Source organism: Zerene cesonia, chromosome 25 (assembly GCF_012273895.1).
Source record: "Zerene cesonia ecotype Mississippi chromosome 25, Zerene_cesonia_1.1, whole genome shotgun sequence".
Classification (NCBI taxonomy): Eukaryota; Metazoa; Arthropoda; class Insecta; order Lepidoptera; family Pieridae; genus Zerene; species Zerene cesonia.
Genome location: NC_052126.1, coordinates 3,040,497 through 3,054,155, shown reverse-complemented (window position 1 = coordinate 3,054,155; position 13,659 = coordinate 3,040,497). Strand labels below are relative to the sequence as shown.

The 13,659-nt window shown below is 31.7% G+C and overlaps 3 protein-coding genes across 3 annotated transcripts in view; 2 read left to right on the top strand and 1 right to left on the bottom strand.

Moving 5' to 3' along the window:
• Nucleotides 1-422: 422 nt before the first annotated feature.
• On the top strand, nucleotides 423-4,623 carry LOC119836748 (tRNA (adenine(37)-N6)-methyltransferase). Its single transcript, XM_038362195.1, has 6 exons — nucleotides 423-713; nucleotides 801-898; nucleotides 1,092-1,320; nucleotides 1,671-1,828; nucleotides 3,358-3,550; nucleotides 4,009-4,623. Exons 1-6 carry the CDS (start codon nucleotides 646-648, stop codon nucleotides 4,550-4,552), a joined length of 1,290 nt encoding a protein of 429 aa, XP_038218123.1. The 5' UTR covers nucleotides 423-645; the 3' UTR covers nucleotides 4,553-4,623.
• On the bottom strand, nucleotides 4,616-7,847 carry LOC119836747. Its single transcript, XM_038362194.1, has one exon. The coding sequence runs from the start codon at nucleotides 7,823-7,825 to the stop codon at nucleotides 4,634-4,636; it is 3,192 nt and encodes a 1,063-aa protein (XP_038218122.1). The 5' UTR covers nucleotides 7,826-7,847; the 3' UTR covers nucleotides 4,616-4,633.
• A 1,937-nt stretch (nucleotides 7,848-9,784) lies between these two features.
• Nucleotides 9,785-13,659, top strand: part of LOC119836671 (proteasome subunit alpha type-5) — a 7,367-nt gene continuing 3,492 nt past the window's right edge. The window contains exons 1-4 of the mRNA XM_038362064.1: nucleotides 9,785-9,930; nucleotides 10,029-10,285; nucleotides 11,270-11,448; nucleotides 11,812-11,924. Coding sequence (XP_038217992.1) covers nucleotides 10,029-10,285; nucleotides 11,270-11,448; nucleotides 11,812-11,924 — 549 coding nt within the window. The 5' untranslated portion in view covers nucleotides 9,785-9,930. The remainder of the gene's footprint in view (nucleotides 9,931-10,028; nucleotides 10,286-11,269; nucleotides 11,449-11,811; nucleotides 11,925-13,659) is intronic.

The following is a 13,659-nucleotide window of genomic DNA, read 5'->3' as shown; positions in this document are numbered from 1 at the left end:
TTTCGCGAGTTAAATTACAAGCTTCACACTTTACAAAGCTAGTTAAGAGATACGTTTTGCTCGTACCGATTGCGTCAGCTTATATTTATATTAACGTGTTGCATGAAATAATCTCACGTAACATATAAATGAAACACGCGGGATAGTGTCAGATTTTTAAAAACTCGGTGGAAGTTTGATTTTCTCTATTTTTTTATATTTGATAATAGGGCAGCGTTTGACTACGATCTCGCCGATGGCAAGCTGAATTGTCATTACAATATGAAAAAAAATTACAAGCAGAATTCAGAGCTAGTTAATTCGTAACGAGCTAGCGATATATATAATATACCTCGTATCGGTTTGAACGAATATTGTCATTGACAATCCTGTAATTTTTTTCTCTTATGGTAAGCTTAATTCTGCCAAATAATATTTTTCTATGTCTATCACACAGAACGGTCTATGGATACCTATGCTACGGAATACGGATATTCTAATAAAATGACATATGAAAATTGACAATTGACAACTAATTAGAGGTGAAAACTGAGCATTATTTTGTAATTTTTATTGTGAATTTTGTATTTAATTGTTAAAATTGGACAAGGCACTGACTAATACATTCTTTATCACATACCTATCTACATGACAACTTGATTTAAAATGTCTGAAAATATAGAATATTGCCAAAATCAAATTATTTTAGCAAGAACAGAAATCAAAAATTTAAGGTAAGGGGGATGCATTTTGTGATAATTTTGTATGAAAAGTTGCCTCAATCATTCCAATTTAAATTAAAACATTATTCTTTTCATTAGGCAACGCATTTCTGCTCTTAAACATGAACACCTTAAGGAAATTAAAGAAATAAAGGGGTTTTTGAGAGATCTTCGATGCGATAAATGTGCCGAGAAAGGTAATTTAAATAACAAATATTTATGTAATAAGATAATAATCTCTTTTAACTGTTCTGAGTGATCAATATGTCTTATCTACGACAACTGTCCTAAGAAGGCAATTTAATGCACTGGCTGTTTATTCTAATGCTATAAACAATTAAAATTAAACTATAAATACAATAATAATTAAATATATTAAACAATTTGTAGCTACACAGCACAATCCAAGACAAGAATCAGAGAATGTAATTCCAACTGACACAGACAATATAACATACAGCCCCATTGGATTCATTGAAACAGCTTTTGAGAATAAAAGGGCAGTGCCTAGACAGCCTTCAGTGCTATCTCAGGCTAAAGGTGTGGTTGTCATCAATACAGATACATTTAATAATCCAGAACATGCTTTAAGTGGATTGGAAGAGTTTTCTCATATGTGGTATGTACATTTTTCTTTATAAAATCAATAAGCAATAACCGTTTTACATCAGTAATGTAATTTTAATTTTAAACAAACAGTAAAGTTTATTGCCTCAAGCAATATCTCTCAGAAGACAGATTGTTAAAAATTATAAAAATTATTTTGTCCAGTACCCATATATAATAAATAAAATAATGATTTTATACAAAAATAAGATTTAGTCATCATGAGAACCTCTTTCATTTTTGGGATGTTGGTTGATCAAAAAGGGCTTATTGTTCATAATATATATCTTACAAGTACACATACAATTTGTCCTCATTTTAATGTACTAATTTTCATCTTCATCATTACATAAAAATTTTCAGGATAATATTCCACTTTCACTCTACGGCTAGTAACAATGTACCAGCTAAGGTGTCCCCCCCACGTCTTGCAGGTGAAAGAAGAGGTGTGTTTTCAACAAGATCACCACACAGGCCGTGTCCAATAGGCTTGTCTTTGGTCAAAATACACAGTGTGGAAGGTGAGACTTGAAGAGGTTGAATATTGATTACACAGTTTGAAGGATAGGTTTTGTTTATTACTTTAAAATTAAATTTCCAACAACAATATAGATTCCCAAATTGTAATATGTTTATTTATTGCTTATTATATAATATAAAATCAGGAACATAAAAGGAAAGGTATAGTAAATTGTGAAATTTCTACCATAATATTATGTGTATAAATCATACCAATTTATATCTAGCTTATCTCCAGGAGCGTAGCTACTCCTGTATCAGCCATATCTATTATATGGGGCCCCTGGGCTAAGGGGGTTAATAAAAAAAGCTCAAATGTGGTTTTTATCAGTGTATCATAAAACTAGGTTAAAAAATTACATGAGAGTGAAAAAGGTCAACAGATATTTATAAATTTGATGTGCCTATAAAAACCTTATAGGTAAGGGTGCTTTTGATTCTTCAAACCAAAAACAAACATAAACACAACTTTTTTTTGCTGCTTGCTGGTTTTTTTTAGTCGTTTTCTTTGCTTAAACTGAAATTTACACATTTAATAAATCGATTAGACTTCTTATAGAAGCATTTTTGAATTATCGTAATATAGTTTTAACATTTACTAATTTACCATCACTTAATAGAGAATTCTGAAAAATCCATATTATTGCATATTGAATTTTGGTTTCTATATATGAATCTAATTATTGAAAACTAGTTGCGCCCCGCGGTTTCACCCGCGTAGGTCTGTATCCCATAGGAATATAGGATAAAAAGCCTATATGTTATTCCAGTTGTCCAGCTAGAAAATTCATATATAAATTTCATTCCACTTACAATATTAGTAGGATAGCAACAAAATACCTTCAAAATAATAACAATTTATACAACTTAATTAATAACTTGAGATTGGATGTGCACTCATTAATAGAGACCGGTTTATATGTTGCATTTGCATATTTAAGTCTCAAGTATATGCAGCGCTAATTGAATATTTTCCATAATGTCTATATTAGATTCATATTATTGATATGTTTACAATATTTTCGGAACATTCAAAAGACATATTGTGAATGATCGAAGAAATCTTACTCAGCATACATGTTGCACTAAATGTATGCTGGTTGAAAAAAAAATAAACATAGATTTTAAATTTTTTTAACAGATAAAATTATGCCAATGCATGTGTTATATAATATTCTGTCAGTATTCATGCATATTTCAAATTTTTTGTATTGCTAATAATACGGTCTTTAGTTATTACTAGCTGCGCCCCGCGGTTTTACCCGCGTAAGTCAGTATCCCGTAAGAATATCGGGATAAAAAGTTGCCTATGTTATTCCAGTTGTCCAGCTGTCTATGTACCAAATTTCATTGCAATCGGATCAGTAGTTTTTGAGTGAAAGAGCAACAAACACACACACATCCTTACAAACTTTCGCATTTATAATATTAGTAGGATATTAGGATAGTAGGATTATACTGAATGGCACAATAAGTCTTGTTTCTATTTTATGATAATACAACTCTTTTATGACATATTTCAAATTTACAGGTAACAAAATTTACTTTAACGGTGTTGATATGATAAATGGTACTCCAGTGTTGGATATTAAACCTTACATACCTCAATATGATTATCCCATGCAATCATTTGAGCCAGTAGTGGACAGGCCTTTGACGGAGGGCATAAGTGATACATTGACACTGGATAATTTACAAATTGATGACACGCAAGATGCAATAAGGTTTGTTATTATAGTATATTACTATTGTAGAAATAAATAAAAATCCAATTCTTTATTTTTTATTTTGCTAGATAATATATTAAATCGAAAATTTATATTAAAACAAAAAAAATCATATTAAATAAACTTCAAGTATAAATGCTTATATAAAACATACCTAGTAAAGTTACATACACATACTTAGTATGTTCTCTAATGATTATTAACTAGATATAAAATCAGCAACCTAATTATTTAACTACATCAGTAACCTTAATATTATCCCAAGGTGGGGAAGATCAGTAAACAATAACAATATAATATTATATATTATCATTAAAATCTTGATTTATTATTCTAATTAAATATTCTATAATCTATATTTGTAAAAAAATAATATGTTTAGATAAAACTGTCATTATTAAGCAAATACACTGAATAGTCCTAAATAATATATAAATACAACATTTATATTTTAGCCTAAGTCCACGATTGATAAATCAAATTGGAATCGACACTAGTCCTTTATCCGACTCTCCATATGACGAAGAAATACCTTCACCAATAAATCAAGTTATCAGCCCCAGTATATCACAAGAGTCTCCTCCGAATATAGACATTATTGATGGAAGTAGTAGATCACCAGTGCATAGAGTTGATTCAGAACGTGGAGCACCAGATGGACAAGAAAGATTCACTCCTCCACAAAGAAATGTCATAAACATCAATGATGGCATACGAGTGCCGAATTGGATAACAAATCCACCGTCCCAGTCGTATGAAGTGAGATTCACAGATGATGCACTCGAAAGATTAAACGGCCTTATTGGAGACAGAGCAGATACATTCAAAACAAATATTGAAAGTTTGCTCTCCGAAGATCCGAGGTCTTTGTACGTGCGAACGCGGTATCCTGATCATGAATACAGTTGTGTATTAGAAGATTTATCCATAAGTTGCATTTTTGACGCGAATTCGTCTATTTGTACTATAGTTGCAGTAAGGAATGCTGATGATTTATAAAGTGATGTGTATGCTACCTTCAATAATTTATTTTGCTTATTAAATGCGTTGTTGGTAACAAATGTCTTGTTGATCTGTTGTTTATTTTTTATAAAATATAACACCCGAACCAAAACTTTCGGCGTTTATCGCAATAATTTCAATGTATCGAAACTTTAAACCATCAAATGTTATCATTTTAGGAGATATCTCATGAAATTTCAAAATATCAGACGATGGAGTCCATTCGATGTTATCTTGTGAACATCTGTATTTTATTTCCGACAGAGAACAAGTTGTATCGTCACTTTCGAAAAATTCTGCGCGGTCAACATCGTACACCTGACCTAAATCGAAATTACGTGACAAAACTTTTCCGCTAAATATTTGACGATTCATTTTTAACTCATTATTATCATCTGAATCCTGAAAAGACTGGCATGTGTGATTAAACATTTCTTCTACTCCTGCTATAATATATTTAAAAATAGAGTCTTTTGTCATCCCTTCAACAATTGGACTCCATTCTGATACTACGTTTTCATTAACTGCTCGTATTCTAAACGTATGCTTACTGTTAAAATCAAGATTATCGAACGTAAATTTATTACCAATAATATTTGTAAATATAATTCCGTTTTTTTCAATTTCATAATACTGAACGTAATTTACCCCACTCCATTTCATTTCAATGCAAAATAATGATGTGTTTTCTTCATCAACTTGAAAATCTTGTGGTATTTCGATATTTTTGTCGATTTTTACTATTTGTCCAAATACTGTAGCTTCATTTTTATAATTGCTTATCTTTATATTTATTTCATTAGAAGTTACGTCCAACTTTTTTATTTTGATTAATAAACATTCTTGAAGAACATCTTTACTGAATTCTTTCATATAAATATTCACAACAAAATCTTTTTTTAAATAATAGCAATTATTATTTTTGCCAAACTCTTCCTCCGTTTCTACTTTATCTAAGATAATACCTTCTCCGTTTATAGCAGTTTTTATATGACCAATATTATAACAACCCATGACTTGTAAAATTGTCGTTCGTTCTTTTGTCATATTTGTGTAAACGCCATTTGTTTTATTTATCGTTATTAATAAACTGCCATTTGTATTTAGTTTAGGACTCGAAACTTTAATGTTTGTGAAAGCTTTTTGATCCTCTAAATATTTTGATGATACTCCATCATCTTCGTAAACAGTAAAATTGCTTTCACCATTTGGATAAATAGTTATTATTCTAAGGTCTCTTTGGATTTCTCGAGGGTTATTGTTCGGCTTGGTCATTGGTATTATCGATCCATCTTTAATAAAAACAGGGATTTTCCATAGGGGCGTAATTAAATTATTATAAATTTTGCCGCCTTGATACCTTTCTCCAGTAAAAAAATCTATCCACACTTGGTCTTTATTTGGAAGGTATACACCGTTACGGATAGAACACATATCTTTACAAGTGCCGTTAAAAATTGGAGCTACTAATATGTTCGGTCCCCACATAAATTGATACTTTGACTCATTTGTATATGACGACTTGTCCTCTGGAAATTCTAGAAACATAGCTCTGACCATTGGAAGGCCATTGATCGCTTCATATCCCAATGTGTAATTATAAGGCATAAGCATCGCTTTTAACTTTAAATATGCTCTATTTATACTTGTAGCTTCTTTATCGAAAATAAATGGTGTTTTTGGTTTATTTCCCCACCCGTCCATATTTAATTGTAATGGCGTGAAAGTTTTCCATTGGAAATCACGTACGTTTATTTCCTTTATACCCCCTGCATATATACCATCCATGTCTGATCCAATAATTGGCATTCCTGATAAACCTGATCCTATATAGGTAGGTATATGAAATCTTATATATTCCCATTCTCCTCCACGCTGGTCTCCACTCCATATACCAGCTAGCCTTTGAGTTCCAGCCCAGCCATCTACCATAATGATCATAGGTCTTGCAGTTTCTTTTGCATTCTTAACGAAAATATTATGAGCGTTTTCAACAGCGGATAAAGCAAACGAATATCCAGCCCCGATCCACGCCACATCACATTTAAGAGCAACTACTTCAGCGACGCTGATTTCTTTACCCAAATCTCTTTCACCTTTTTTGGGATGTAATGGATCAGCGGGTTCTAAATTAGACTCCGTCCATAATGCAACTTTGACACCTTTTTCAAGAGCATATTTTGAAAATTCTTTTAAATTTTCAATATCGCCCTCCAGAGTATCAGTTTGTCCATATCCTGAACCATAACCGTCGTTAGGAATAAACCATCCTAAAGGCATATCATGTCTCCTATACCTGTCTATCATTGCACGAGCAGAGAACTGGTAATTATTTTTTTCACCATTCAAGGATTCTAAAATACCTTCTTTGCCATCCATCTCGTTTGGTTTATATTTTTTGTAATACTTGCCATCTTCAAATAAAATAGCACCACGAACATCGCAGTTTACCGGTACCCAATAATCTCGGTTAAACGTATTTAGATGTGCTTCATAATAAGCATATTCGGGCATGAGTAGAGGATTGCCAGTTAATTCGTAATAATCTCTTAAAATGTTACGAGGACTAGAATTTATGAAATAATACGCATCGTAATCATCGCCATCGTGTGAAGTTGTTATAATCTCATTAGAATTTTCTTGAAAATCATATTTGCCAGGCTGCCAAGTATTTCGAAGTATACCGTAACCGTACGTCGACCAATAGAAAGGACACGGGGAGGTTACACCACCGTCAACCCAATTATTTGTGTTGGTAATATTGATTACGTTACCCTTGTGGGTGAATCTTCCATTTTGCATTCCACCGCCAAAAAAATATTCATCAGCCCGTTGATATATCGTTTGTTTGCTTATGTTATTTACATACGATAAGGAACTGTATTCAATCAATACGTCTCCATTAGTTCTTAGATCGTGTATTTTCATTGTTCCCGTTATCTTATCAAATATTATATTAATATCCTTTGTTTCTACGATATACTTGGTTACCGTGTCATGCAACGTTGAACGTTTGAAAGCTGCATCACCATAACTGCTTTCTTCTTTGTGTATAATCTTTGCATTATCCGTAGGATTCATTGGTTTTGGATACTCTAGAAATTCTCCTGAAGGTGACATGTAATATCGGAAAACGTGGTCGTTAAGAATGGAGAGTCTAGCCATTTCACCAGCTGTAAATTTCATAAAGTAATATCGTTCTTGTTTCTCCATGAAATCAATGTGTCCCAGTATTTTACTGTTACAATTATTTGCATATGTATCGCCCATTTTGTATATTAGTCGTATATCTGAGAAAAAAAAACATATATTTTAAAATCGAAAATTCATTCATTTATCGCAAAACCTTGAAAACCGTTGGATGTACAGATGGAATTTGGCAGGAATATAATTTATAAAATGGTGTCGGATTGAAGGTGTCCAATAGTAGTCGCATGATTGCACGAAAATTTGTCATTTTTCTGTGATACAAATTTGAAATTTGGTAGTAAGTACTAAATTGTTGGATGTAAATTAATACGGATTTTGCAATAGTACTGGACAAAGTTAATATCTTTATATATTCGCGGACGAAATCAGGGGGTAACAGCTAGTATATTATAGTACACATGTCCCAATTATGGCTCAAAACAGTACGCCCCTCGTATATTTGATACAAGGAAAAAAACTAAATTGCAACGTATTGTAAAAAAAATCTCGTAGAAGGAAAATTTTGTTATTATTTAAAAATAAACCTGCTCGAAAAAAATATGCAAAAGGTTAACTGTTGTACATCAATACGTCAAAAAAACTGGATTCCTATACGAGTTTATTTTTTAAAATAAAAAATTAAAAGGTTCCTAAGCGTTTGTTACTGTAATATTGTGATTTGTGAGACAAGATTTACAATTTTTGACAATTTATCACGTCCAGGCTTTGTAATGGGAATTTTTTATTGACCCGGGATAAAAAAATGTATTATGCGGTAAAGATGCAAATTTTGAATGGTTAATGAATTTTAAACTCCAAAAACCACCAGCATACACAAACAAACAAAAAGTCTTCAAGGGTATAATTCGATGGATGTTAAAAATAGTATTCCTTATATAGATAAGTATTGTACAAAATTCATCTGACGACAAAGCATTAGAATATCTGTTTACACAAATGTTTATGTAAAAAGAATAGAAATTGGATTCTACTTATTATTATGCTTAATAAATAGTTTTCCGTATCAGAAAGGTACTTACGTGTAAAAGATAAAAAGCAACAGTGAAGAAAAATGGGTTCTTGACTGTCGTATCAAATGTTTTTTGTGATAGTTTAGTACTCGATAATTTGTATATATTCTAGTACTAGTGTTCGAATAGAACCGCGTTTGGGAGTGACAGCCACAGAATGCCGTAGGTTCAAGAAAATAATGTATATTTATACAGTCTGTCGTTTAAAACCTAGACAGTGTTGTCATCGTCTCTATGTAAATAAGTATTAATTGGTACTGTAACCGACCGAATATTATCAATTTTGTCCTCCTTTAATGTTCTTTGTTCACATGAAACGCTACACAAACTACGACATACTTAATGCTGCTTTATTGTTTTAATCGTTCCGGTTATATTGTACCCGGAAATGAAATTAGTATTCATTAATAACGTAAAATAATACAATTAATGTTAAGATAAAGATGGAACTGACGCGACGCGTTATTGTATTTATACTAGGTATTAGCTGCTAGTGACAAACTTTTAAATCCACGGCCGTGTTTGTGCTACTTTTCACTTATAATTTGAGATGGGTATAACCATAACTTCTGGAATATGAAAAAAACACTTAGATCTCATTTTTGTATTACAAAAGTATTGTATGGACGTTATATATATATTTCTACCTTCACGCCCCGGATCCGCGCAGGTAGTTTATCGAATTTGAAATAATATAAACTATCCTATCATTTAACTTGGTCAAATTGCACATGGTGCGCAAATTTGATTAAAATGGGTCAGGTGGTTTAGTAGTCCATCGCGCAAAAACATTTTGACACGTATCTAATTTATATATATTAATTAAGATAGCGATCAAGATTCAGGAACTGAGGACGCTTATGTGAAGATGTGTGTGTTTACCAATTATCATATAATTAAATTTATCAAAAATTTCATACTAGGGAGATAATATACAAAAGTATCTTATTGTGTTTATTAAAAAATTTACCTTAGTTCCTAAAGTATTTATATTTTTTTGAATATAGTAACCCTGTCATTAGCATTACAGTTTGGTTTGCTGATTGCCTGTCATTGTAGAATATCAATTTTGATTACTCACGAAGTGTTGTATCAAGTTTTGTTAAATTGCTTAGTAATTTTGTAGAGGTTTAATTATCTATAAAGAAAATTAAGGTAAGCACACCATTAAAGTAATGTGTTCCTTTTTTTCAGAAATTCCTTTTACATCCATAACCTGAATTGATATACCGGTTCTCGTCTTTTGATTGCAGATGTTTTTAACACGTTCGGAATACGATCGAGGGGTAAATACCTTCAGTCCTGAAGGTAGACTTTTCCAGGTGGAATATGCAATAGAAGCGATTAAACTGGGTTCTACTGCTATAGGTATCTGCACCTCTGAAGGGGTTGTGTTGGCCGTCGAAAAAAGAATAACTTCGCCACTTATGGAGCCAACAACTATAGAAAAGATTGTTGAAGTAGATCGGCATATCGCTTGTGCTGTGTCAGGATTGATGGCTGATTCAAGGTAGAATCCTACTAATATAAAAGCGAAAGTTTGTAAGTAAAGTAAGGATTGATAGTTGCTAGCGAGAGTTACAAATACTCTATGTCGTAAAAACTACTCAATGGATTTTAATGAAACTTTATTATGATATATAAGCTATATTACTAAGCTTATGCATCTGAATATGACATAGGCAACTATAATTTTCGAAATTAAAAGGGGCTTGAAAGGTTTGAAAAATCTAAACTGCAAAACTGATTTTAATAAATTTGTCCATGAATATAGTTGATGAGCCAGGATTAAACATATGTTTCTTTTTCTTCTAAGTTTCAATCCCTAAAGGCCCCAAATAAGGAATGTAAGTTTGAATGAAAGCTTTTTCATGGTGACAAAGTTTCGGGGTACAGCTTGTTATGTATATTATTGTCAAAGTTTATACTCTTTTCTGTGATTGATTTGATGTGTGAACCAAGCAGAACTTTCAGAATTTCCAATTTATTCAAGTGTTTGTTGTATTAAAAAATACAAGATTTACACTGTAAGGGATACTAATTAACATAAACAAAAGTGCAATGTGACTTTTCAGTTTTAATTCAACATAAATACTCTGTGATTGGGTAAAACTAAGGCTGTCACATAAATTAAAAGAGCTATTCAACAAACTTTCATCATAAGATTATATACAACAATACTCTATAACCTTTTAGTGTTTGGTTTAACTACTCTTTTTATTCCATAACTCTACTACAACACTAAATATTGCTTATACCAACCGATCAGGAATGTTTTATGGACATTCCTGTTTCTTAAATAAATTTAAATTGTTAATTATTGCCCATTTAATAATGGTTTCGTAAAGTTCATAATTTTTTACAGCTTACAATCTTGTGACATCTTATATATGAACTAATAGTATCTATAATTCTAGCAATATGTGTTTTTTTTTTAAACCTTTAATTGCTGTAATCTGTTGGCACCCTCTCAATAATGGTATATTTGATACAGGACCCTCATAGAGAGGGCGCGTGTTGAATGCCAGAATCACTGGTTCGTCTACAATGAAAGGATGAGCGTGGAGTCATGTGCCCAGGCGGTCTCCAACCTGGCTATACAGTTTGGTGATAGCGATGATGATAGTGGAACAGCCATGTCCCGGCCCTTCGGAGTGGCTGTTATGTTTGCTGGTTGGTATTTGTTTATTTATTTGCTGGATCATGCAGAATTATAATTCCCTATGTTACAGACAAAAACTCTATGGGATTGAAATATATGTTTACATAACTTATCACATGGGGATAAATAATATTCAGGGAATATATTCAATGTATACTATGTATAAATTTTGTTTTTGTATTTATTTTTTTGCAATATAAAATTCCTACTTTTACTGTTGGTACATTTTTGATAATGGATAGATCTTATTATTAATACCAAATCTTTTTTAATAGACATGTTTTAACACTTTAAAAATATAGTAAAGCTACTATAATACTTGACATTATCAAAACTATATTGATTGTAATTAATACATCAAATGATATTTGCAGGTATTGATGAGAAAGGACCTCAACTCTTCCACATGGACCCAAGTGGAACATTTGTGCAATATGACGCTAAAGCAATAGGGTCTGGTAGCGAAGGAGCTCAACAGAGCTTAAAGGTAAGATATAATGTTTTACAGTTCTTTTCTACAAAAATGTTCACTCCCCTCCTCAGCGAAGGGGAGAGGCCACTCCAAATTCTAAAATAGCAACAAATGACAACAACTTCCAATCAAACACAGACATGAAAAAAATGATTCAGTTCAATTGAAAACCTTCTTCGTTTTTGTATGTCGGTTGAATTCAATTTTATAAATAATGATTTGACTCTTCACGAAATTGGTTAAATCTTTTGTGTGTTGGATATTGTCACTGGGTTTGTATGAAAAAAGAAACAGCAATTGCTACTGAACGAAGTTCGCCAAGTCAGCTTATAAAAGTATCATAAGAATAGAAGGAAATTGAATGTAGAACTGTATACGCCATTAAGTAAGCCTATAAAAAAAAATTAATTGTCAAAAGAAACTATATGCCTGCTTAAATTATCCGAACTGGATATTCTTATGTGTTGTACGAACTCAAACATAAGGGCAGACATAAGGAAAATTCTTATATTGATTACATTAAAAAAACATTGCGTCGGGTATTTAAAAATACGTCATAATATGTGTCTGAACGTCACACATACCCGCATATTTTATTGATTCTATTATGGCGCATCTACACATTGCGCTAATAGCGAAGCGAATAACGAACACCCATGTGTGAACATTTCAAGTCAAATAATAAGCTATAAAAAGTTCAATAACAGATGTGTTTAACACGTTCAGAATTGCATTTGAATTTTAATTGAACAGTGCACTCTCTTTACGCTTTGAGTTTCGCGTTCTAGTCTAAGATCCGGCCGCGTGATTTATACGTTCATATGTTTGATTAATAATATATAATTTTTATCAATATTTATAACTAAACCAATGCCGATCCGCAAAGGTGCCCATCCAAATTTGGCCGCAATTAATTTCAATTAAAATGTAATTAATTATTTATTTTTGAACTATTACGTTCACTTGTAATTGTTAAAAGATATATTTCATTAGAAAGATATTTACCTGAGATACCGAAAAAGTTCAAGGTGCCATCTCTCACTTGGCCGCAACCTAATGTCAGCCAGGTGTAAACAGGTATACTTTTGTGAAATATATACGTTCATAATGTATTATCATGTGATTCATACCAAATCGAAGATTAATTTTTTCTCTACATGATGAGATATGGGTGCCTATGCAAAAATGCCCGCAAATAGTGATTGCCAGCGATTAAAGATAAATAAAAGCGAGAGAAACTTACGATAAACACCGTTTGTCAAATAAAGATAGAGCATGCCAGCTGCTTGTCGTTTTCATGCTACTGCGCATGCGTCTATAGATAAGGTGCTCAACTAGTACCTCGGGTATTTGCGTGGAGTTTAAAATTCTCCAAAAATTGAGCAGTAAAATTAATATGTCATAATAATTTAAAAAAAAAGAGTAGTAGTAGTAGTATTGAATAGAAATTTTTATGACAATTTTTATAAAGACCGAAAATAAACGAAAATTAATATTGTTAAAAATTGTAAAAAAAAAATCGATTTATCGCCCCCGAAACCCCCTATATACTAAATTTCATGAAAATCGTTGGAGCCGATTCCGAGATTCCAATTATATATATACATACAAGAATTGCTCGTTTAAAGATATAAGATTTAAAATGACGTTTCACAGTTAAAAGTTATTGGTCGAGTTAAATATAATTAAAATAATATTGAAAACACTAGTGTTATAGATTAATTATTATGACATATTATTTTTACTGCTC